This window comes from Mustelus asterias, chromosome 30 (genome assembly GCF_964213995.1).
Source record: "Mustelus asterias chromosome 30, sMusAst1.hap1.1, whole genome shotgun sequence".
Taxonomy (NCBI): domain Eukaryota; kingdom Metazoa; phylum Chordata; class Chondrichthyes; order Carcharhiniformes; family Triakidae; genus Mustelus; species Mustelus asterias.
The window spans coordinates 16760365-16786808 of record NC_135830.1 but is presented as its reverse complement, the minus strand read 5'-3'; the positions used below and the strand labels follow the sequence as shown (position 1 = coordinate 16786808).

The 26444-nt window shown below is 43.2% G+C and overlaps 1 protein-coding gene across 3 annotated transcripts; it reads left to right on the top strand.

The window, feature by feature from the left end:
* Positions 1-26444, top strand: LOC144480994 (scavenger receptor cysteine-rich domain-containing protein DMBT1-like). Of its 3 annotated transcripts, XM_078200619.1 has the most exons (16): positions 1-246; positions 6297-6329; positions 7104-7418; positions 9781-10095; positions 11279-11593; positions 11890-12204; positions 13794-14108; positions 15189-15506; positions 15592-15648; positions 15746-16057; positions 16198-16236; positions 16427-16543; positions 19114-19221; positions 21215-21325; positions 21813-21944; positions 26042-26444. In XM_078200619.1, the coding sequence occupies exons 1-16, from the start codon at positions 201-203 to the stop codon at positions 26086-26088; spliced, it is 2895 nt and encodes a 964-aa protein (XP_078056745.1). In that variant the 5' UTR covers positions 1-200; the 3' UTR covers positions 26089-26444. The 3 variants fall into 3 exon arrangements, with proteins under 3 accessions (XP_078056745.1, XP_078056747.1, XP_078056746.1); XM_078200621.1 differs by lacking the exon at positions 11279-11593; XM_078200620.1 differs by lacking the exon at positions 16198-16236 and having other exon boundaries at positions 122-246.

Sequence of the window (26444 nt, the reverse complement as noted above, 5' to 3'; positions counted from 1 at the left end):
GGCAATTGACATTTGACACATCAATTCGGAGCATCAATTAGTCAGACGCGAGGAAACATTATTTTCTGAACACAGCTTTCTCAAAGAATTCATTCCTGGAGCGTTTGGTATTTCAGAAAGTGTTGGAAGGACAGCCCGGTACCGATGGACAAAACTCGGTGAACAGTCAAGTCTGATCGCAGTAACCGACAGTCGGGACGATGCTGCGCTCCTTCCTGACTCTAATTACATTGCAGCTTCTCAACTGTGAGTTATTATTGATTGAAAGTATCCCGATGTCTATTGAGAATTCCCGAACATAAAATTTTAACAAATATATAGATACATTGAGCTTTCGTAATAAAAATGTTGGTGACCTATGTAAGGGAAAGTTGATAATTTGAATAATAATTGTCATCTGGAGGTAATGGGATATTAATGTACATCAATTTAACAATGAGAGGAGGCGAGTTCAGTGTCTGAAAAGCTGGAGGATGAAGAAGTGCTCAGCACATTGAAAACCTGCTTGCTTCTGCGTTTGAAGTATTGTAACGCACAAAGGAGCCAAGAACAGGCTAGTGGGGTTAGACTGAATTGATTTTATTCCACCCGGCACAGTCCCTTTGGACCGAGGGGCCTAACACCTTTGCCGAGTATTGCTCCGAGTCCACGAGTGTCCAACGAAAAGTGTATTTAATCGCCGTCTACCTTACATTCGTGAGCAGATTAAATTAATTGGAGTTGAGAAGCAAAATGGACTGTCAAATCTAAATCTGGAAAATTATATATTTTTTCCAGCAGTGTTTTGAATTCCCCGCTCTACTTAGGAAGACGGCTCTGATATATTCAAATTCGTCCTTCGTTGTTATGAAGTGCGCATTGAAATTGGAAATTTAAGTTGCAGAACTTTCAGTTGGTGAATAATTTAGATCCCCAGTTTGTTTTTAACGTATTTCCTTCCAAATATATTTAGAATATAGAACATCTGATTAATGCATGTTTTAATTTCTCGGCCGGGACTTAGGGCAACCTGAGATTTAAATACAAAATTGAATGGAAATGCCGCGCTTGCGCATGGACGACATCTTACTGTAAAACCTCTATTCGGACCACTTGATTTGTGCTGGTACAAATTAGAGCAGTCGCTGTTAGAATCTGCTGAAAAGGAGTTTGAGTGGAAGCCAACTCACTGCGTTTAAAAATGCAGGAATTTTGGCGAGGACCGTCCAGACATATTTCTCTTGATATTTCTCAGTATATTTTCCGTCTGAACCCCGTGTAGAGAGAAAACAAACAAATCATTTAAAATAGCTGCCTCCGCCTCAGACTGTTGGGCTAGGTCTGTGAATAATGCATTTCAACACATTGACTTGAATCGCAATTAATAATGTCATTTATTAATTTCATTAATATGAAGAAAAAACGCATCTTATGTTGATAATGTAATTTGCTAAATATGCGTGATTTGCTTTCTGACGTTTGCTGCTCAATTGCCTCATATCTCCTACCCGTATTTTACCAGAATGTGTTAAATTAATATTTCTATGCAGAGATTTTTTCACGTTCCAATTATTTTTCATTCTCAAAACTATTCCACGCTTTCATTTTCTCTCTGTCTCATGCCGTTTTCTGTGGGAGATCGAGACCTGATCTTTCATCTCCTTCCACAGGCCCACTAGTTTTGTTGAGATTTCAGCCGTTGACTTGGTTCAGTTTCCCTTGGTTCCCAACGTGCCTCTTCTGTTATATTTATTCTTCCCAATGTCACTGCAAATGCTGTTTTACTGATAGGAAAACGCTCCATTACTGTTATCAAACACTTCACGCAGTAAAGAACATACAGTCCGCGAAATAAATTTTAAAAAATACTGATTGGACTTTGCAGTTGCTTATAAGAACATGCTTTGTAAAAGAAAGAAGAACACATTTTATATTGTTTTACCATTAATCCTGTGCTCAAGAGACTCACCTCATTAAACATTGATTTTTTTTGTTGCTACTGAATCGCTAGTTGGGGTTTTATGAAGTGAATGTTGAAATGGTTTACTTAACTTGTAGAATCTTATCATAATACATTTTGCGCAAAGTTACATTTTCAGTTCATTAGTTTTCAAAAACATCAGCAAATGAATAAGAAACTTAGATTTACCACGGAATCCAACTCAGATACGGCAGGTAGGATTAAATATTCTACTGGGTCTGCTGGACAGACGGAATTGAAATTCTAGTTAAACAGCGCAGTCTGGGTGTAGACCGTCGCCACAGGTGGAATAGCATACATTGCAGAATGGAATCTAAGTCAATGAACTGCTTGTGGAATAACAGTAAAAGTTATAATTACTGCCGATGGAATGCGTGCACACATTTGGGATTGATGCTTCTCAGCGGAAGAGCTGTCTGCTCGTCGTGTGGTTCAGTGAGCTGCCTTTTGTTAAACAGATTATTTTGAGTTGGAGAAGTGGACACGGCTGTAAATAGTGAAAAGTTAAATAGTAAATCGAGGTGGGACCAACATTGCTTTAACCGGTTTATTGAGCAATATACTTGATATCAGTGGTACTAGTGAAATAATAGGGAAGTGAAAAATCTGACTTCTTCCGCGAATTTGCTGCATGGGCATTTCTGATTCCTCTTGGGGACAATGAACTTCAGAAATCACAACAAAGCTTCCTAACCAAACATTAACATCAGTATTCTGTACCAGTCACTGGATATTTGTCAACCTCTTCCCAGATACTCTCAATATCCATTAAGCACTCTGTTGCATTTAATGAGATGTGAAAACCTGTTACTCATTCTAGATTGTAGAGATGTGAAAACCTGTTACTGATTCTAGATTGCAGGGAAGCAAAAGCTGTAGAGAAGGAGTATACTGTGGAGGGATTGTCTACAGAGTCTCTGTGGGTGGAAGTTCGGAGTGGGAAGGGGTCGATCACTTTGCTGGGAGTTTTCTATAGGCCGCCCAATTGTAACTGGGAGGTGGAGGAGCAGATAGGGAAACAGATCCTGGAGGGTTGCAATAATAGCAGAGTTGTTGTGATGGGAAACTTTAATTTCCCAAACATAGATTGGAATATCCCTAGGGTAAGGGGATTGGATGGGGCGGAGTTGGTTAGGTGTGTTCAGGAGGGTTTCCTGACACAGCATGTGGACAAGCCTACAAGAGGAGAGGTTTTACTTGATCTGATACTGACCAATGAACCTGGAGAGGTGTCAGATCTCTCAGTGGGAGAGCATCTTGGGGATAGCGATCATAACTCTATCTCCTTTATGCTTGCATTCGAAAAAGAGAGGATCAGGCAAGCTAGGAAAGCATTTATATGGAGTAAGGGGAAATATGAAGGCAGAAGGCAGCAAATTAGAGGAGTAAATTGGAAGGAGATATTCTTGGGGAAATGTACTGAAGAGAGGTGGCAGTTTTTCAAGGAATGTCTGTCTCGAGTTCTACAGGACAACGTTCCGAGCAGACAGGGAGGAATTGGTAGGTTAAAGGAACCGTGGTGCAGAAAGCTGTGCGGGACCGAGTCGAGAAGAAAAGGAAAGCGTCCAAAATGTTCCGAGAGCTTGGCGAAGATAGGGATCTAGATGAGTATACAGCTTGTAGGAAGGGACTAAAGAAGGAAATTAGGAGAGCCAGAAAGTCACGAGAAGGCCATGGCAGGTAGGATTAAGGAAAACCCTAAGGCGATCTATAAATATGTGAAGAGTAAAAGGATGAGATGTGAAGGAATAGGGCCTATAAAAGGTGAAGGCGGGAAAGTCTGTACAGAACCAGTAGAAATGGCAGAGGTGCTTAATGAGTATCTTCCCTCGGTTTTCACAGAGGAGTAGGACCTGGGTGGATTTACTGCGGGCTCAGTTCTGGTCGCCTCATTACAGGAAGGATGTGGAAAAGATTGAAAGGGTGTAGAGGAGATTTACAAGGATGTTGCCTGGATTGAGTGGCATGCCTTATGAGGGTAGGCTGAGGGAGCTCGGTTTTTTCTCCTTGGAGAGACGTAGGATGAGAGGAGACCTAACAGAGGTATATAAGATGTTGAGAGGCATAGATCGGGTGGACTCTCAGAGGCTTTTTCCCAGGGTGGAAATGGCTGCTCCGAGAGGACACAGGTTTAAGGTGCTGGGGGGTAGGTACAGGGGAAATTTTAGGGGGAAGTTTTTCACACAGAGGGTGGTGGGTGAGTGGAATCGGCTGTCGTCGGTGGTGGTGGAGGCAAATTCAATAGGGTTTTTTAAGAGACTCCTGGATGAGTACATGGGACTTAATAGGATGGAGGGTTATTTGTAGGCCTCAAATGTAGGGATATTTTCGGCACAACTTGTGTGGCTGAAGGGCCTGTTTTGTGCTGTAGTTTTTCTATTTTTCTATGTTTCTATTGGCGAATTCCACTGTTTCCTTGTAAAATGTTTTGAACGATTTTGTACAGTTGGCTTCGGCCTCCAGACCTCAGAAATATATCACCTTCTCTCGCAAAGATTGGACACGTGCATGCTTATATTCTAAATGCGATTTCTTCTCTCCAGGCAAGAGTTAATTTGGTATGGCCATACGTTTGGAAATTATGGTTCCACCAGCGACTCATAATCTGTCTATTATGCTGTGAGCTAAATGGTACCAGAGTTTAACGGTGGTTTTCAACAACAAATACAATGTTACGTAATTAATTCCACACGTAAAGCTGATATTTATTTGTTATGTGTTAGGTCCCATAGGTTAACACGTCGATCGACTCAGTCATGAGGAGATATATTTGTTCCCTGACTGTTTTGTACCAATGGCGTTTTATGATCTTAAATGGGCCTACATTTTACAGTACCAAACTTTCCATGTCTCTGTATCTCTTTCAAACAAAGTTAACATCCCACATTCCGACACGGCTTTTGCACTCTTATTATTATACTATTTTTTGTGAGGGCAGTGTCCCTGACAATGCAGCATTTGTTGCCTGTCCCCAGATGTATTCAGGAATATGTCTCTGAGCCTTTTTTTCCCTGACTGGCTGCAGTATATGATACACTGATGCAAGCATAGTGGCGTTACGGATTGAGCTCACAAGAGAATGAAGCAACCCCAATATAGTCCCAACTCAGCATGGTGTCCGACTTAGAAGGGAATGCGAAATTCAAGGTACCGCTGTATGTCTGTCCTTGTGCTTTTAGGTGGTAGAGATTGCGGTTTTAGAATGAACTGTGGAATGGGTTTTGGTCATTTGCTGCTGTGTATCATCTACACGGTACACAGATAATTCAGGTGATGGCTGGCATGTCCAGAAAATCAGGCGGCTTGTATGGTGGCCAGCAACTTCTACTTTATTGCTTGTTAATGTCATTAGTGACCTGATGCAGGAGGAAAGGGGGAACAGGCTCAAGGTGAGAGGGGGAAAGTTTGAGATGTGTGTGGGAAGTTCTTCACAGAGAGTAGTGGGTGCCTGGGACGTGCTGCCAGAGGAGGTGGTGGAAGTAGGCATATTCGCAACATTTAAGAGGCATCTGGATGGGTACATGAACAGGCAAGAAATACAAAGATATGGACGGAGTGAGGGCAGCAGGTTTTTTTTTAGTTCGATCATCCTAATCGACATGAAGGACCGAAGTACCTGTGCTGTACTTTTCTTTGTTCTTTGATCTTGAAATGGGTCAAAGATTCAGTGGGAGAATTACTGAAAGCTGAAAAGTGGAGTTAGACACGGATAGAAAGACGGAATGGATGAGGAGGGTCCAGAGATTCTAGTTGGACCATCGAGAGTTTGAAAAATTTGAGTAAATATTGAAATGTTTTCCCACAATTCTGGCAACGAGGAGCAAATAAGTGAAAGGTGTTTGATATTGTCTATTGATAGTGAAGAGTTAAGAAGGATGACTGAGTATTGTCTGCATTGGAAATAAATGACGCACTCTCCGTATTGTGGACGGCGGTGCAGAGATATTCGAGTAACTTTATCATTGTTACTCTGGGTATCAAGTCATACATTTCATCAACCCAACTGGAGACAAGAATCACTGTCCTGTTGATTCTATTATGTAAACTGGGGACTCAAATGGATTGGGAGATTTAACTGACACAAAATCTCCCAGTTTGGGAATACGGTAACACGTGGTTAAAAGATTTTTTAAAAGATGGAATGAGACCAGGATATTCATAGGCCATAATATCACGGGTGTGGTAATTTGAATAAAACTTTTTAACATCAAGTCCTTGCAAATCATATCATGAAGAAATAACACAGATCCTCGGTGTTGACATTGTGATGTATGGTTTTGACAGTTTCATTCATCTCGTGTTGCAGCGAAGATTAATTTTCAAAATTTCATTTCAGGCAGACCAGGGAACAGTCAGGCTGATCCATCAGGTAATCGCCCTGCAAGTTCATATCTGACATTTTACTGCACTAATCCATCCAACTGAATGTTAAATCCTGAGACAATTTCAGTGTCTTTGTGTTCAATGTTTCCATTCTGGGTCTGCCTGTCAGTTGTGAAGGAAAATGGTCTTGCAATGCTTTTCTGACAATCTTTAATTGCTGCACCCCGATTCAGTACGACATTAAATTAGGTCCCTGAGGAGCAGGGTGAGAAGCAACGCGGCCCCGCTACCGTTTGGAGATAATTTTTCACTTCCCGAGTTACCAGCCAGCGCTGACATGCAGCGCAATTGCTATTGCCCCTCCCACCACCGACATATTAGGGTTCCGCCGAAAACCCGCCGCATCTTTCCGCCCCAGGAAGGGCTGGAGATTACCTGACTGTCTAATTCAGCTCGGTGCAGCAGGGCGGCCCTGTTTCGACAGTGATGGCAATATCGAATCGATACTAGGATTGGCATTTCACGATGTTAGTCCAGGCAGTATGATAGACCGTGGAACATGACAGTCCTGACTGGCACTGATTCAATCAATTATGCGCCTATCGACACTCCCGCCTGATGCAGCAGAATGATGCTTCAAACTTCCAACTGATTCACGGATTGTTCCCACTGTCTATTTATATTCCCGCTTCCACTGCAATCTCGAATATTCTGTCAGGGTTTGTTGAGGTTCTGGACACACTCGATGTTTCAAATTATTCCGATCTGACCTGCCGTATCAGCCGGCCAATAACTGTTGGTTTATTTCTGTATTTTACAGAGGCGGTGAAGCTGAGACTGGCGAATGGGCAGAGTCGGTGCGCTGGGAGAGTGGAGATTCACTACAAGGGACAGTGGGGGACCGTGGATCATGATCTCTGGGACCAGCCGGACGCCGGTGTTGTGTGTGGGGAGCTGGGCTGCGGGACCGCGCTCTCTGCACCGGGCGGGGCTCACTTTGGGGAAGGATCCGGACCCATTGTGACGTATAATGTTCAGTGCAAAGGGAGCGAGACCGCTCTGCGGGACTGTCGCTCTGTTCCATGGGATCACTATGGCTTTTCGCACTCCAACGATGCCGGTGTGATTTGCTCAGGTAAAAAAAAACAAATCTGTCCATCATCTACAGCCTGCTCTCCGGGAAGGGGCGGATAAAGTTTTCTGAGACAGTCCACAGTCGTAAAGAGAGTGGTGAATAATTTCAATATTCTGAAAATAGAAGTGTTCTTACATTAACACCAGGATTTAAGTTTATAATAAAGTAACAGCAATGAGAGTGATTAACAATGACCACAACCGTGCACAGGCCAGCTGTGTCCTTGAGCTGAGCGCTTGCTGTTAGCTCTGTTCAGGAGAGGAGTTGTTCGCTCCTGGTTCCTCACTGATCAGTTCCGATCACCATTCAACAAATAATGAAGCATTCCAGGACCATGCAGAGCAAATCCTGTCCAACAATCGGGCTTCTGCTGAGCAATCGTTTATATTCATCTGTCCGCAGCGTTTGGGTTATTCTGCTGTTTTAACTTAACTCCAAATCGCTCCATTCTTAATGCCTATTTTTTGCATCAGTGTCCAGAAATTGTCCCCTCAGATGAAAATGTGGTCCGAACCCCAGAGATACGGTCGGAGGCACCCCGATCCCCCAACCCTTCGAGCTCTCCACCACCACCCCTCCCCCAGTGCCTCAACCGACACAACCACACGGCAACTACGTGGGGAAGGAGGTGGTTGAGGGAAGCCCAGGCATGCTAATGTGTCCCGATCTTGCCTCTGCAGAGTCAAAAGTTCGGGCATGCTTTGATCGGCTGTCTGTGCACGTAATTATACTTATAGGGAGTCCGGATCATGCGACACTCCGTCGGAATTGGCGGCTGTCGCTGAATTAAATCCGGGTGTCTCGGTCCATGTGTTTGACCTTTACTGACTATTGATTGTGGAGGCCATAGAGCGCTTATCCAGTCACTGCGGCTACTTTCAGAGCTGCAATCACTGGTCAGATTGAACGTGTTCCAAGAGCGGAGTGAGGATGAGAAGGGTCTGGAGGAGATTCATGCGTGCTGGAAACTTCCCTCTATTCTTCCCTCGCCACGAATTCTGCCACAGCTGCTGAATTGTTCCAACGTTTTCTGATTTTGTGTGAGAGGGGACTGGCTGGATATCTCCTGTCTCTCCAAGCGTGTCGTCTTAATAACTGTCATGTAAATCCTCGTCCCAAAATGTTTGATGCTATTTGGAAAGTTTTCTCCCTCTCACACCCTGAATCTGATGAATCCCAACTGTTCCTATCTGATTTCCCCTCGTGTTATTTGTTTTAGAGGAGTTTACCTTTAGAATCTGTCAGGGAGAGAAATCAGAAATGTTATTGGGAGAGAGTTCCTTTGTATTTGAATGAATAGTGCTGGCTCAATTTGGTCATTAGGTTATATTTCAAACAAATGTGCGGCAGTTGATACTTTCTCCAGAATAAAATGAAGGAAGATGAGTTGTTTTAACATTTACAGCTGCTGCAGCTTCAGGCAGATTTCACACAGTGTAAACTGACAGAAGGAGATGTTGTCTAGACTCAGTAACCAGTAGCCTGCGACACTCTCACTGGACTATTTTCCAGAACAGGAGATCCTTTCACGGATGCAGTTCCCTGAATTGCCGATTCCATTCCAGATATGGACTGACCAAAGTTTTTGCAGAAACTCTCCCCCCCCCCCACCCCCCGCCCCCCGCCCCCCATTTCATAGTCGAGCCATCTAAATAGAAATGCTAAAATTCCAGGAGGATTTTTGATTACGTTTTGCACCTGGCCTTTGCATTTTGTGATCTGTACACATGGACCTTCAGTAAAGCTCGAGTGTTGTTTGCTAATCACCATTGAGACGTTCTGGAATCCACCGTTTCATTTCTGCTTGAAGTCCTTTCAGAACGTTCATTCTCAACACTCCGAAAAATAAATATAGAATTTCGTTTGATGCCTATCAGTTCGAACGTCCCTGGGCAAATAATTCCATATGTTATTGATTCAGGTCCGCCTGTTGCACATTGCGATATTTCCCATCACCAGGCGGTAGGGGGCAATTATACTCAGAATTTATTGAGATAAACCAGCGCTCGGTTCAATTTAAGGGAGGAATGGGGAAGAGTGTTCCAGAGGAATCGCTGTGAGACTGAACACGGCTTCTGGAGAGTATAATAGTTGACACCTATTGAACTTAATGAAACATCTTTAATTATAGAATTTCTTAATGCAGAAAAAGGACATTCAGCCCGTTGAGTCGAACCGACAGAGTATCTAACCCAGGTCGCACCCCACGTTTTTACTTCGATCATTCCCCTGAATGTACATCTTTAGATTAAGGGGCAACTAAGAGGAACCAGATTCAGAACCAATCATGATAGAATCTAATTAAGCGGATGTGAATACATTTTGATAATAATTAGTGTGATTCTGATCTGTTGTTATTCAGCCCACAGATTTCCAAAACTAGTATTCGGAGCTTTCACATGCTCCGGCAGATTGGAGATCCATAGCAATATAGAATCTGGCACAGTGTGTGACCTTGACTTGGATTGGAATGACGCCAGAGTGGTCTGTGCTGAGCTTCAGTGCGGAGTCGCTATTTCCGTTAGAAGCGGGGCTTATTTTGGAGAGGGCGCTGGATTAATATGGAACGAAAGATTTGAATGTAAAGGCGGCGAGACAGGCCTGACGGACTGCACCCTTGTTCCTGTAACTCGGTCCGAGTGCACCCACAGGAACGATGTCAGTGTGATCTGTTCCGGTGAGTGCAGACTTGTGAATATTAGAAAAAAAATTCTTAATATTTCAGCAATGGAGAGATTACAGTTCTCTTTCTCTCTAACATGGTCATACCTAACCAGAACATAAGAACATAAGAACATAAGAAATAGGAGCAGGAGTAGGCCATCTAGCCCCTCAAGCCTGCCCCGCCATTCAATAAGATCATGGCTGATCTGACGTGGATCAGTACCACTTACCCGCCTGATCCCCATAACGCTTCATTCCCTTACCGATCAGGAATCCATCCATCCGCGCTTCATATTTCACTGTAAATTTGTTGTAATTTTGAAACATTATTTTAAAGTATGCACCTTTTTTGCAAATCAGAAATGTCTGCGTTTTTATTCGTGGTCTGAAATGAGCAGATTATTATTGTTGATTTAGTACCTTGGCTAAACATAGGCTTCTCTTAAACATTTGATATGACATTATTTGTGGAGCTGTTGGGTAGACGTACTCTGCATCCCAAGCCATGAACCCACTGCATGGATTATAGCAGACAATAACTGTGTTTGCATTTTAAAGAGGTTATTGGCGCAGCAGAATAAATGAAGCGTTTTATATTTCAAGTATCTTGCATTAAACAAAATAATTGAATGAGCTCAGTAAAGGCATTGCAAGTGCATGTTTTACATCCAGCTGTTCAGGTGGAAAATTGTACGAATGTGTAGAGGAGATTTCAAAGCATGGATAACGTGTCAATAATGTGCATAACCTCCAGAATAATACAGTAATCTTTCGAACGACATTTATTTTCTGAATTATCCGGTCCGAGATTCTGTCTAATTTTGGAGGTGCACTTACCATTTTATGCTCAGCTTATTGCTCCAGAGGATATCGTTTTATAACTGCATCGTCATGCAATGCTTAAACACCGTGCACTTTATTTAAAATGTATACTGGACCTGCTGCAAAGACAGTATATTCTGCCAATGGCACATGAGCTTTTCTCTTCAGGATGGACTGTTCTCTTTGGGTTGAAGCACCTTCCTAAAAGCATCACACATAATGTTCATTAGTTTTATATGATCTTTTGTGAATATTGGGCAATGATTGTAGATGCAGATGTAAAGTGTGTTTTCCCGTTCACAAAAATAAACTGTCATGTGTTTTTCTAATTTCGATGTATAAATTATTTGGGTCTGGGTTTGTACGTGAAACAGGAAATCATGGGCCGAGATTGGTTGGTGGAAAGGACAGGTGCTCCGGCCGTGTGGAAGTGCTGCATGGAGAACACTGGGGGACGCTCTGTGATGCTTACTTTGCTTTCGAAGACGCCAGTGTGATCTGTGAGCATCTTCAGTGTGGAGTGGTAGAGAAAATCCCGAGAGGTGCAGCCTTTGGGAAGGGAAATGGCCCAGTGTGGAAGGAGAACTACAGCTGCCGCGGGAGTGAGTCCTGGTTGTGGGAGTGTCCGATTTCATCCGTGGAAGAGTTTAACTGCTCACATGAAAATGACGCCAGTGTCATCTGCACGGGTGAGTCCCGAAAGCAAAACACGTGGTGCTGGGATTAGTGAGGATATTTCTGCATTTAACCGCCCAAATGCTACCCCATCCTTGAGTTCCATAAACATGTATTATTCATCCGCTTATCAATGTATTTGCTTCAAATATGGAGCAGCCACGCTGGCTGTTCAGCCTCCTGTCTGGCTGTGCTCAGCAGCCTCTCATGACATCCTTCACCGGGGAGAGCGGCTCTGGTGAAAGGTAATATTAATTTGAGTTAATTTGCTGCACTGTAACCACTGGTCTCCATGTCTTTCTTCGCCTAGATGAAAACTGGTCACTGAGATTGACGAATGGGGGAAGTCGGTGTGATGGGCGAGTGGAGATTTACCACAATCACAGCTGGGGCAGAGTGCAGGATAGCCTCTGGGACCTGAATGACGCGAACGTGGCCTGCAGACAGCTGGGCTGCGGCGAAGCGGAAGCCGCCTTTTACAATTCAAAGTACGGAGAGGGTGAAGGGTCTGTGTGGGTAAACGATGTCCGGTGTGAAGGGAACGAATCGCATCTCCGAAAGTGCAGCACATTCATATTGAACCCGAATCGCAGTGACAGCATCGGCGTAGGGGTTCTGTGCTCAGGTGAATAAACAGGTCACTTTTCCAGAAACATAAAGGGAAAAATGTAATCTTGGTCAACTGGGGAATATACTTTACTTCTTCCTCGGGAACACGCAGCTGAGATATTTCACACTGGTGCTTGAATGCAGGACAGGACGCCCCGGAAAGAAAATTAAAACATAATAGTTTGGAATATGATGACAATAACAATTTAATAAAATCATTTAACAACTTTACAAATCTCCAGGTAACTTCCCTCTGTAAATTGAGACCAACACAACTAAAGACAAATCGGCAATGGGGACTAATGTGCTGATCAGTGGGGTGGGTTTCAACAGCACAACGAAGAGAGAGGGGGCCACGTTTAAGAAGGGGATTGCAACCTTGTGTCCCAGTCACTCACATAATGACTGTTTAAATAAGTATGAAGAAAGGATTGCTGCATGAAGCGTCAGATGGGAAGGAAAGCCAAAATCTTAGTTAAAGGTAATTTATTCGTAACAAGTAAGGCTGACATGAACACTGGAATGAAATTACAGTGAAATTCCCCGAGTCGCCACAGTCCACCGCCTGCTTGGGTCAATGCACGTCTTTCAGAATATGGGCGGAAACCGGAGCAAACCCACGCAGACACGGGGAGAATGTACAAATTCCGCACAGACAGTGATCCAAGCCAGGAATCAAACCCAGGTCCCTGGTGTTGCGAACACAGCAGTGCTAACCACTGTGCTGCCGTGTGGATTGGATCCATGAGCGGTGATTTTCATGATCGCTCGGGGTAGTGGGGCTGGCTATGGCAGAGCGGTGAGCAGGAGTGGAGAGCATCGATATCTCTGAACATGACCATGATATTTTGAGGCCAATTTGTATTGACGGAAGAGAGTCCAATGCAGATCAAATAGCCAGGGCTGGTGGTGCTGTTGGTCAGTATGGGGGCAGGGGAAAGGATTGGGGAGGGAGGGGGTGCGAGTGCGGGTTAATGCGTGCGCTGGTCGCGGCTGGTGAGTTGAAATGTGCACTGTTCGTTTCGAAAAGTTCTGATTGCATTCACGTGTTTTGGAGGGGCGTCCATCAGAGTAGTTTTGAAATCTGCATTCTTGAGATAACAAGGAACTGATGAACCTTTTGGGTGAGTTCGCAAGAAAGGACACTGTCTGAAAGGTCAAGTCGCTGCCAGCCGACTTGCATATTTGCAGTACCTCTGATATGTTCCGATATATATGTGTGAACTGGTGAAGTATCTGATGAAGTTTGCATGGCAAAATGAGGCAGTGAAAAACAAAGAATCAAATGTCTGCTTAAAACATTCTGTGTGGAACAACTAATTACCACAATTACATAATTGATGATAAAGCAAAACAAGCTGCAATGAGTGGGTCAGATCCAAACCGAAAACGGAAATGTTAATATGGAGAAGATTTGTAAACTCTCCATCATTTATTTTCCCTCCGAACAGAAACTGTTTTTTTCTGGAGCATAGATTATTGTCCCTGTCAACGGCAGTTAAAATGCAGGTTTTAATTGAGCTGGAATTTATACAATAGTTTGAATTTAGCAACGAGATGAATATGTTTAAGAAACATAATATGAAACTTTCATTATTCTATTAGAACACAAGCAGTTAAGGCTCTCTGGCGGTGGAAGCCGATGTGCGGGCCGACTGGAGATTTATCACAATGGGACCTGGGGCTCAGTTTGTGATGATTCCTGGGATCTGACAGACGCTGACGTGGTTTGCAAGCAGCTGGATTGTGGACACGCATTGCGGCTTCCTCTTCATACATCGGCTGGACCTGACGCAGACCCAATTTGGTTGGATGAGCTGGAATGCTCCGGGAGTGAATCATTTCTCTGGGAATGTCCCCATGCATTGTGGGGTAACCATGACTGTAATCATAAAGAAGATGTGAAGATCATGTGCTCTGGTAACTGTCCTAACTTCAGTTACATTCGAACTTTCATACATGAGATATGTTCCTGATATACCTAAGGACGGCGCTTACCCTTCTGTCAAATCCCTCTCTGACTTTTTTTATTCTGGGCGTAATTATTGCTAAAGTATTTCGACAGCCGACTTCTAATGTGTTGCCTTATGTTTCTTTATCCCTCATTTCCTGACATAAATGCATCTTCCACTTAATATCACTGACTATTCTGATCACGAGCCTTAAGTTTCATCAGGTTATGTGTAAAATGTTCCGGATAACGACATGATTTTGCAAAGATATTTGATTTAATCACTTATTTCTCAAGAAGCATGCTGTCACTTTATTCTTCGCATCAAAATTCGCTCGATTCCACTTAGCAGGACGAAAACTAAGTTGTCATTGGCATGTGTATCCTGCCTGGTATTAACATTTTGATACATACTTTGCAGTCCTCTTCAGTATTAACTATACAAACCAGTTTGCTGCCACAAAAGACGTTCATTTTTACTGCCGATTACAAAGTCCCAAGGAGCAGCGACCGCAGCGCCAATCCATGTGAATCTCACACCGGAACTTTTGCTACTTAAGTAACGAGAAACTTTACAAACTTTTTAAATTTACTTTTATACTGAATGCCTAGTTTCCCATTGTCTTTCATGGGCTTTCACTATGGGAACTTTTTGAACCTCTTCTGGTAGTCTGCGCACAGAGCATAAAGCATTGGCCCTCTCACCATTCCGGCAAGCAATCAATCTTCCCCCTCCTTTTTGGGGAGCTGCCCCTTTTACTTTGTCCTGCTTTAATCTGAGTTTGTTTATTTGGTTTGACCTAAAAAGAGGGCAAGCAATCAATCGGGTCCATCATTCAAATATTTCGATTGAAATTCAATGTTGCTTATTCTTGATTATATCTGTATTTCTGTGACCTTTGTGAAATAATTATGGCAAACCGTGAACTCAACTTAGACATATATATATATATATACATATATATATATGTACATATATATACCCACAGTGCACTGTGGATACAGAATTGTTAATTGAACCATGTGGTTATTTATTACTTGCTTGACAGAGCACAAAGAGCTGCGTTTGGTGAAGGGAAAGCATCGCTGTGAGGGCAGAGTGGAAGTGTTCTATAATGGGACCTGGGGAACAGTTTGCTCTGAAAACCTGTATCAAGATGCTGGAACAGTGATCTGTAAACAGTTAGGTTGCGGCACATTCGTTTCCATCGACTATGACGCTCGCTCATTCGGAGAAGGATCCGGACCTATTTGGTTGGATGAGGTCGAGTGCCTTTCACACGAGTCGACCCTTTGGCAATGCCAGGCAGACCCGTGGGGTCAACACAACTGTCATCATCGGGAAGATGCAGGTGTCGTTTGTTCAGGTAACACAATCAATCATTTTGCTTGCAGGTGTGATTTGAAATATTGATGTAGCTCATGGAGTCAGCATGTTTATCTTATCAACAGGGGGAGACACACCGAAGCAAGAGCAGGACAGTGCAAACGGCTGCAAGCGAGAATCAGGTTCTTTCTCAACTTTAATAAAACAGCTACCTGATTGTATTCCTCTCTTGTGCTACATCAAGGTTAATAATTTGTTGATTATCTTTGACAAATTTAGGGCAAAGTTTGCGCTTGGCTGGAGGTAACAACAACTGCTCCGGGAGATTGGAGGTATTGTGTAATAGAGCCTGGGGCACGGTTTGTGATGATTCTTGGGATATGAACGATGCCAGTGTTGTCTGCAGACAGCTGGGCTGTGGCTCTGCTCTCGAGGCCGCAGGAGGGGCCGCTTTTGGGCAGGGTAACGGTCCTGTCTGGCTGGATGAGGTGAAGTGCACCGGAAGCGAAGCCTTTCTGTTTGACTGCCCTTCTTCGTCATTAGCTCAAGCTGACTGTGATCACAAGGAAGATGCCAGTGTGATTTGCTCCGGTAAGTGTTCCACTGATCGGTTCCGTTTGGGACTGTGCGACGTTGTCCGACCCATTTTTGATGAATATAATCCATGTTTTCAGATGTCTTTCTGACCAACAATGCAAATAATTGTGCTCTTTTTACCATATCTTCATCAGGTCCGGAATTATCTCCGACTTCTCCGTCCACACCTTCAGGTATATCTCTGTAATAAATATCAATCACTATTCCAGCTAATTTTACATTGGGATAAATAATTATCACACATTGGCATTGCCTTAATTTTGTCAATTTCTAACGACATTCTGAGTGTTTCCTGATCATATAAGTATTTAAAAACATTGTGGACATTTTATCTCACAAAACTTCCTTGAATCTTTCATCAAGGACATGAAGATGAAAGCACCTCCATCCCTCTGGTGATCTGCATCTCACTCGGTGTCCTGTTAATCTGTGAGTTAATCGCCCTTTTGGCAGTAATGCAGAGGAGATCATCAATAAATGGTAAGGCTCGAATCATATCCCTGAACCCACGCTGAGTCATGGATGTTGCTTCATACATCAGAGGGGATTCTCTGCCGTTTTGCAAAGAATGACTTGGGTACAATTCAGAAACAACTTAACTGAGTATTGGCCAGCAAGTTATTTCAAGCCACATGAGAAACAGTAAAATATTACATATAAATGAGGGAGTCATCTACATTCATATTCCTCCTCCACCCACCAGTCCATGAGACATGGAATGGGCTTTATTTTTGTTGCAATACATTAAAACGTTGATTGCAAGAAATTGAACTCTGATGGCCTGCACTCTCTGGTATTAAAGGCGATGGCAGCAGAGATAGTGGGTGCATTAGTTATGATATTCCAATTTTTCATAGATTCTGGAAAGATACCAGTGGATTGGACACACGCTGATCTGACACCCTTATTCACAAAAGGAGAGACGCAAAAAGTCGCAAACTGTAGACCACTTATTTTGACCTTTGTGGTGGGAAGTTGTTGCAGTCAGTCATTAAGCAGGAGATAACTGATCAATGGAAAACAAAGCGGAATTCACCAGGGTCAGCTCGATTTTATGAAGGGCAAGTTGTGTTTGACAAACTTGCTACAGTTTTTTGAGGATTTAAACAGAGAGATGGATGATGGGAATCACGTGGATGTGGCATATCTGGATTATAGAAGGCATTGGACAAGAGTGTTAGATCCCAGGGGTTGGGCACAGAACATTGGCTTGGATAGAGGATTGATTGAGTGAGAGAAAGCATAGGGTCGGGATAAATGGGTCCTTCTCTGGAGTGAAATTGACTGTAACACGACGGATGACGCAGTTTTCAGTTTTCATCTGTTTACAACCGATATAACTGACCTGCGATTAGGGCCAGAGTGCAACATACCAAGATTCGCGGAGGATCCGAAGATGAGTGGGAAAGCAGGCTCTGTTGAGATTATAGAGGTTACAGTTGGATATTGACAGGCTAGGAGAATGGGCCAGAATGTGACAAATGGAGGTTAATGTTGATACGTGTATGGTCATCCATTTTCACGACAAAACATTAAAAGGGTAAATTATTATTTATATGGGAAGCGCATTCAAAGTCTGTCAGTGCAGAGGGATCTGGGTGTCCTTGTGCATGAATGACAGAACATGAATTTGCAGGTGCAGCATTTCATAAGAAAGGCAAATTGAATATTGGAATTTATTACAAAAGGACCCGGTTTTAAATGTAAAGAAATGTTGTTAACACTGGATAAGGGCCTTCGTGAGACTACACCTGGAGTATTGTGTCCATATTTAGTCTCCGTACCTGATGAAGGAAGTGCTGATACTGGAGGTCGTTTAGAAGATGTCCACCAGCTTGATTCCAGGGATGAAAGGGCTACCAACGAGGAGTGTTTGAATACTTGGGCTTATACTGGGTGGAGATCAAAAGAATAAGGGGGGATCTGATTGAGGTATATAAAATGCTAAAGGGATTGATGAGGTGGATGTTGAACAGATATTCCGCTTTGTTGGAGAGTCGACAACAAAGGCTCATAGATTAAGAGTGAGCCAAAGTAGTTCCAAATCTGGGGTGAGGGACAAATTCCCTCAGAGGGTTGTGAACCTGTAGAACGATTGCCCAAAGTGCAGGGGAGACAGAATCAGTCAGCAGATTCAAGAACGAAAGAAATATGTGTCTCAATGAAAGCTGGACAAAGCTCAAATGAGGCAGGCAGGTTTGTGGATTTGAAAGCAGGATAAGATCAGCCATGATCATATAGCATGGTGGAGCGGGCTCAAATGGCTGAATTGCCCAATCTCGCTCCTATTTCCTATGTTCCACTGTGTTCATTAATTATTTGGCAACTGGCATTTTGTTTCCACTTACAATTGGTTGCAAACCAACACTGAGTTTTTTGCCGTGTCAAGTTCTCTAACAGTACTCGACCCATTTTGAGACGTGATGGTATGAATTTACACAATTATCAATGCCAACACTGCATCCCAGCAAACTATTCCACTAATATTACAGGATCAATGCCGGTGGTATTGTGAGTAGCCTCCCTCTCTCTGAGTCAGATGTTTCACGTTCGGTCCCAAGACTTTATACGAAAAAAGTGTCAGAACTTCCTGTAACACCCTTCCAAGGCAACAATGTCATGCGGTGAGAGTGGGAGATAATCCTGTTCGGCCACGCTTGGTCTGGAATGGCGCTCCTCTGGTGACAGGTCACCGACCAGCTCCATGCTAAAACATGGCCATGGAATTTGTTGAATGTCTGCCTTTTGCACCACTAGTTTTGAACAGATAAACAAAAATATTGCATGTCTCTGAACTCGCAGCGTGTTCTCTTGATTCATATCTTATGCGCTGACCTTCATTGGTCTCTAAATGTCTCAGTGTTCCTTGTGATGGAGGCAGTGGTATCATCACTGGATTGATGATGCAGAGAAACAAAATAAATTCCACCGGACCCTGGTTTGAATCTCACCTCGACATAGAGTGAGATATGAAATCAATAAGAATCCTGAACTGAAATATAGTTCCAGAATGTAACAACATGCTAATTGCCCCGATCTTCCTCCAACAGAATCTGCTGCTGCTAGCTGGGATCCACCTTCTGTTTTATACCAAGCCATTTATGAAGAAATAGATAATATTCCTCCCGCCAAGCTATACACTCAGTCTCGTGCTTCAGGTTTGTGTTCTTTTTAAAACCCAAGCTACACTGCAAAAATGCCGCTTCATGTTTACCCCCTTTAACCATGGGCAAGAGAATCATTACCCTCACCGTGCTCATGTAGAAAGGAGACTCATTAAATGCCCTTATTTATCTTGAGAGGATTCGAGTACTGATTCGATTACCAATGTTCATTATTTTTCAAGAATATTTTTGCCTTCTGTGTAAAAGTAGCGAGTCGAGTAACTGTTTCCAATTTCCAACTGCTTTGCACCTTGCACACATCAAAGTCTGATTTAAATAATAATACGTAAAACATTTGATTGAATATGTAAATCAATTCAATACATTACTGCTGGCCCCATGCACAGCACCTAATTACAGGGACAGATTAGTATTTGGGAAAGTACCTGGAGTATAATAGGTTTGTTTTGCTAAAATGGGTAGTTTTGAAACCATTTTTGGACCGAATCAAAGGAAAAATATAACAAGAAAAAGCAAAAAATAAATGCAAACTATTAAGTATAAAGAAACATCGCCAATGCAAACAAGGAAAAACAATGGGGGAAATGTGTTAGACTCAGTGGAGTAGCGAACTGAGCAAAATGAGATGTGGAATCGGGAAAAAAGATGATGTAATTAGTGAAGGTGACAAAGGAGGACTACTATATTAGTAAAGAATGGAGTGTTAACTGAAATAGCAAAATATTCAATCAAAACGGAAATAAAACGGCCAACTCAGAATTAACTTCAGGTATTTTCGAGGGATAGTTTTTACCAATAGTCAACAATGCTGAAATGACAGAAATATTAATCAATTGTTTGTTTCAGTTTATACCAGAGATAACACTTAAGTTCATGACTTCACAAGCTGTGAATGGGAATGGTATCAACAGGTAGAAACAAAAACGAACTAAAAGCATAAAACTCATTGGAACATTTTCATCCATGCATTTTCAAAGAAAGGAAAATTCGAGCAGAGGCTGAATTGCAGCTTTTCACCGAATCATTGCTCAAAAGAGCGAGGGTGCATGTCAACTGAACATTGCTTTGATGCCATTTTGAGTGGATTGCATGGCTCTGAACAGGATTTCAGTAAAACGATACAGGGTTCAGGAGAAGTTTGAACAAAATTACAACAATGTCAACAGTAAGAACGCTTGAGACCTATTCGAATGGCTGAACAGAATTTTTTAAAATCCCAATTGGCCTATTTATTCTCGTTTCTAGCGTCTGACCCACGGCTTCCATGATTTGTTTTCACTACTGATGGCGGCACGGTGGCACGTGGTTAGCACTGCTGCCTCATTGCTCCAGAGAACTGTGTTCGATTCCCAGCTTGGGTCACTGTCTGTGTGGAGTTTGTACGTTTTCCCCGTGTCTGCGTCGGTTCCCTCCAGGTGCTTCGGTTTACTCCCACAGTCCAAAGATGTGCACGTTAGGCTGATTGGCCATGCTAAATTGCCCCTCAGTGTAGGTTTAGAGGGATTAAAAGCGTAAACATGTGGAGTGACGGGGATAGAGCCTGGGTGGGATTGTTGCCCATACAGACTCTATGAGCCGAATAGCCTCCTTCTGTACTGTCGGGTTTCTGTGATTCTATAATTCGATGGAATTTCACCTCTGAAGATAATAGTGTGGCAGGGCGAAGAGATTCTGGATCAGAAAGTCGGTCAACTGACCCAGACAAAATGGATTTTCTCTTAAATAATTTCCTATTCTCTGATATTTCACGCATTGTCTCTCCGAAACGACTGGGCATTTTGGAGCCAGAGTAACACCGATTGTACAATGAAGTGGGTGCTGGTTCTTCATTACGAACCGCTGCAGTCAGTCTGCTGACTGTTCTCACAAATTGGTGCCATGATCAAATTGCAGGGCATTGTCACAGAGGCGAAGAAGTTGTTGTGATCTCGACTTCAACTTTCTGAATCATTCTCTGCCATGATAACATCGTAATGACTCAACCACAAACAGTTTGCCTAACAAACAATTATTTTGTGCTTACCAGTTTCTTCAACCATTGACTCCTTCAATCACGTTGAATATTACACCAGTCACAGTTTGGGAGACACGGATCCTGGATCAGAATATCCAGAAGTGGAATCCTCCTCTTGCCAGGGTAGGTCGAAGTTCATATCCTATCATTTCCTTCCGAACCTGCTCACTCTGTAATATCAAAATAGCTTCTGAAATCTCCGAATCTGTACACCATGACGTGTACAACATGAAATGGCAGTGCCAAGTAGCTCAGGTATTGCAGAATGATTTCAATTACAGAAATGTTGTGTCTGAAACAATTTCTTACCATTGTTCCCAGCAATATAAATTACATTTTTTAAAAGTTGCATGCATTTCCCCAGAAGCCTCTCTTGGTTGTGAAATGTGTGCGAGTTGGTGGGATCGGTGACTCATTGGGAACGGTATAAACTTCAACTAAACTTGAAAATATTATGGGAAAACTTGGCCCAATAATTCTCCGCGCTCAAACTCACTGGCCTCCACAAAACAATAGAGTTTTAATTACTGTGGAAATAGACATTTGAGGATATGATTCTAACTGTCCCTCATTACTAATTAACTTCAATTCAAATACTTTTACCTCTCAGTTCCTGCTTTGTCAGACTATGACGATGCTGAGGCTGAAACCATTGACTCTCATAGTGGGCACTTGCTGCTGAACCGGGACCCTGACGGTATCTTCACTTTGACAAGTTCCAGCGGTGATCTCGGCACTCTGGGTGAGATAAATCTTTGATTGTTCCTCTTCTTAGATAGTCGATCGGGATCAGTACAACGTAAGTTGATAAGAAATTAGAACAGGATTAGGCCGTTCAGTCCCTCGAGACTGATCCGCCCTTCAGTGGATCATCACTGATCAGACATTCATCATATTGACTCTATTGTTTCAGGGTGTATTCTATCCTCCTACCAATGTATTTTTTCCCTTCCTGTTTTCTACCTCCGTTCTCATGGACCCTATTTCATCCATGCCCAGATGCTCTCCCACAAAAGTGCTCATTTCAGCCCTTATTAACAGTGCTACCCCACCATATTCTCCTTCCCTGCTGTCATTGTGAAAGGTCGAATATCCCTGAAACTTAAGGTCCCAGCTCTGATTTACTTTCAACCAAGTCTCCGTAAAAGCTATTCACTCAAATCCAGGTACCTTAGTTTGCGCTGTCTGTTCATCGAACCTATTCTGAACTCTTTGTGCATTAAGATATAAAGCGTTTAGTGTTGACTTTTTAGCCATTATTAATCATTATTTGTGTTGTGGCCATATTTGCCTCTCGTCCTTGATTAAACCATCACCCGTTTTTGCATTTTATTCTTCTCTCTTTTATTACTGTTTCTCGTGTTTCTCCTTCCTGTGTCACACAGTTTGCGTTCCCATCCACTTGCCAGTCCACTTCATTCCTTCCTAACCACACTATCAAATACTCGCCACAGGACAGCATTTCCTGCCCTGGCCAGGTGCAACTCGTCCAGTTTGTTTTGATCCCACCCACTCCCCACCCCCTCTCACCCCCGCTCCCCGCACCCCCAGAACCGGCCCCAAAGTCCCAGGAATCGTTTGACAAAGTCCCTCATGGTAGGCTAGTGAAAAAGGTTGGATCCCATGGGATAAAGGGGGAGGTGTCTAGATGGGTGGAGAACTGGCTTGGTCATAGAAGACAGAGGGTGGTAGTGGAAGGGTCTTTTTCCGGCTGGAGGCCTGTGACTAGTGGTGTACCGCAGGGCTCTGTATTGGGACCTCTGCTGTTTGTGATTTATATAAATGATCTGGAAGAAGGAGTAACTGGGGTGATCAGTAAGTTTGCGGACGACACAAAACTGGCAGGACTTGCAGATAGTGAGGAACATTGTCAGAGGCTACAGAAGGATATAGATAGGCTGGAAATTTGGGCAAGGAAATGGCAGATGGAGTTCAATCCTGATAAATGCGAAGTGATGCATTTTGGTGGGAATAATGTAGGGAGGAGCTACACGATAAATGGAAGAGCCATAAAGGGTGTAGAGACGCAGAGGGACCTGGGGGTGCAAGTCCACAGATCTTTGAAGGTGACGTCACAGGTGGAGAAGGTGGTGAAGAAGGCATATGGCATGCTTGCCTTTATAGGACGGGGCATAGAGTATAAAAGTTGGGGTCTGATGTTGCAGATGTATAGAACGTTGGTTCGGCCGCATTTGGAATACTGCGTCCAGTTCTGGTCGCCACACTACCAGAAGGACGTGGAGGCTTTGGAGAGAGTACAGAGGAGGTTTACCAGGATGTTGCCTGGTATGGAGGGGCTTGGTTATGAGGAGAGATTGGGGAAACTGGGGTTGTTCTCCTTGGAAAGACGGAGGATGAGGGGAGACTTAATAGAGGTGTATAAAATTATGAAAGGCATAGATAGGGTGAACGGTGGGAAGCTTTTCCCCGGGTCGGTGGTGACGTTCACGAGGGGTCATAGGTTCAAGGTGAAGGGGGGGAGGTTTAACACAGATATCAGAAGGACATATTTCACACAGAGGGTCGTGGGGGCCTGGAATGTGTTGCCGGGCAAGGTGGTGGAGGCGGACACACTGGGAACGTTTAAGACTTATCTAGACAGCTATATGAACGGAGTGGGAATGGAGGGATACAAAAGAGTGGTCTAGTTTTGACCAGGGAGCGGCGCGGGCTAATTGTTCCTGGTTTCTCGTTTCAAGGCTTCATTCTATGATCATCTTGCTGGTGCCAGTACAGAGTGAGACTGCGGATAGTTGGGAACCTGTCTCGGGGGCAGGGAATTCATATGGTGTTCGTGGAAGTGGAAATGACTAGGGTTGGGAAGCATTTTCCGATCGGGGCCATTGTGATCTCCTGGACTCGTTTCGATCGCCTCAGGGGGTCGGAGAGGAATTTCCCAGATTTTTCTTTCCCCATATTGGCCCTGGGGTTTTTCACTCTGGGTTTTCGCCTCTCCCTGGAGATCACATGGTCTGGAATGGGGGGGTGGGGGTAAGTTAATAGGTTGTAATGAACAAAGCATCGTAGCTGTGAGGGACAGCTCGGTGGATAGGATATTGGTATGTAGATAGGCTGGAAAATTGGGCGGGGATCCTGGATTCAGGATTCAATCCTGGACCGGGGAGCGGCGCGGGCTTGGAGGGCCGAAGGGCCTGTTCCTGTGCTGTATTGTTCTTTGTTCTTTGTTCTTATTCGGCTTTTTGGATCTAATGATTTTTAACCCATTTGATTAATACCGATGCAAATCATGACAAGTGACTGCTCAGCGCCCCCTGCAGAATATCCTCTAACCGCTCTGAGACATCCTTGACGCGAGCACCAGGGACACAACATATCAGCCTGGAGGATCGTTTCCAGCCAAAGAAATGCCTTTCAATTTCCCTGACAATTGAATCTCCTATAAGTATTGCATTCCCACATCTTCTGCTTCTTTCTCGCACAATGGAGCCAAATGTGGTGCCATGAATTGTGATGTTACTCCTATCAAAGGTAAAGCTATTATCCCAACAGTTTCGCAAAAGTGGTACCTCCGCGCCAGGCCCTATATATTTTCTCTGCTTGTTTGCCTAACTCTAAGGGGCGATTGAGCATGCCCAATGAACCTAATCTGCACTTTTTGGACTGTGGAAGGAAACCAGAGCACCCGGAGGAAAGCTCCACAGACACGGGGAGAATATGCAAACTTCACAATCAGGTCGGGACTGAAAACGGGGTCTCTGATGCTGTGAGGCAGCAGTGCGAACCACTGTCTCACCGTGCTGCCCTTATTTTGTTTTTATTAATTAAAAAATTCTGGACTTCAGATTGGTATTTAGATTGAAATAAACCATTAAATTAAATTGCATCATTCCTTCAAACTCAGCCCTGTGACTTCCCGTTTCACGAAGCTCCAGACAAGGCCACACTGAAGTACCTTCTGTTTTTGCCCCGAAATTCAAGGCTTCCGAAGCGACATTAATCCTGCTTTCTAATTAACTAGCTCCAGCTGAGAGGTTATAAAAACTTGTTTTCAACCAGTGATTAAAATTCACACAATCATTTCACAATTAGTTCAACACTTCACAAGTACTTGTATTATATTCCAATATTTAAATATTGTTGTTTTTGTGCAATGTTTAATTGATTGCTAAATTAATGAACAAAGTTGACTTCAGATTGAAATTTAGCATTTCATGGATACTGTGAGGAAATCCCTGTCATTTCTGTTGTCCTTCATGGAGTCCCATGCTGCGACAGCTTTCTGAATTGATTATCCCCTCTGATTATTACTGCAATCTCCCACCCTCTTGTGTGGAATATACTCGCTCTGGTGTGCAGTCGATCAAAGAATAATGCGGCATTTGGTTTTAGTTCCTGTCGCCAATGCGCAGAATTGTATTAAACAAAGAATCCATTTTAAGCCCAAAGTTCACTAAAAATATGTCTCCCCCCACAGTGTACAGTAGATTCGCATTGACCCCTCTTATCGGTTCTTTCCACGCCAGCTAAGAATAACAACGTTATCTCTGGCACAAGCCTGGGGTTTTACCTGTCATTGGGCAGTGACAATGCATCTCCGAAGATATACATATGCAATATACTGCTCAACCGTATTTTTATGACATTTTGCAATGGGAGTGCCAGTGGAGGGATGTGACCTGTCTCACGTGGTTTCTGCTGTGATTTCCTGCAGTATTTTCAGTGGTGTTTTACATTGAAGGTATCGGAGAGAATGTGCAGTGTGTTTTGCATAGAAAGAAACAGCCAGTTGAGCTGGAATTTAATACAAGTGCTTGTGAAGTGTTGAACTGATTGTGGAAATGATTGTAATTCTCACTCATTTCTCTTTTACTGTTTCAGGTCATAGTCATCAACAAATCCAGGATGTGACGTCCTCAGACATATGAATCATGGCACTAAATGAAAGCGAACGCCCCTTAACTTTTCCACAAATATCGCCATGTCGAATATGCTTTAAGTCTAGATATAAATATTGTTGTTTTTGTATCAATAGGTTGTTACTTCATGCTGTGTTTTGTCTTTTTTCGTTTTGCGTGAAAAAGTAAACGTTCGATTCAATGAACAATGAGAAACAACGTAGAATGTATATCGAGTATTGCACTGTCCATATTAAAGCTGTAACATTGCATTGCATTGCGGAACGGAGCAGTTACTATAATTCAAAATTTGATGTGTATTTTTGTCAAGTGCATTTGAAATTTATTTCGTAAAAGCTTTTCTTTAAATAAAGATTAGGGCAGAT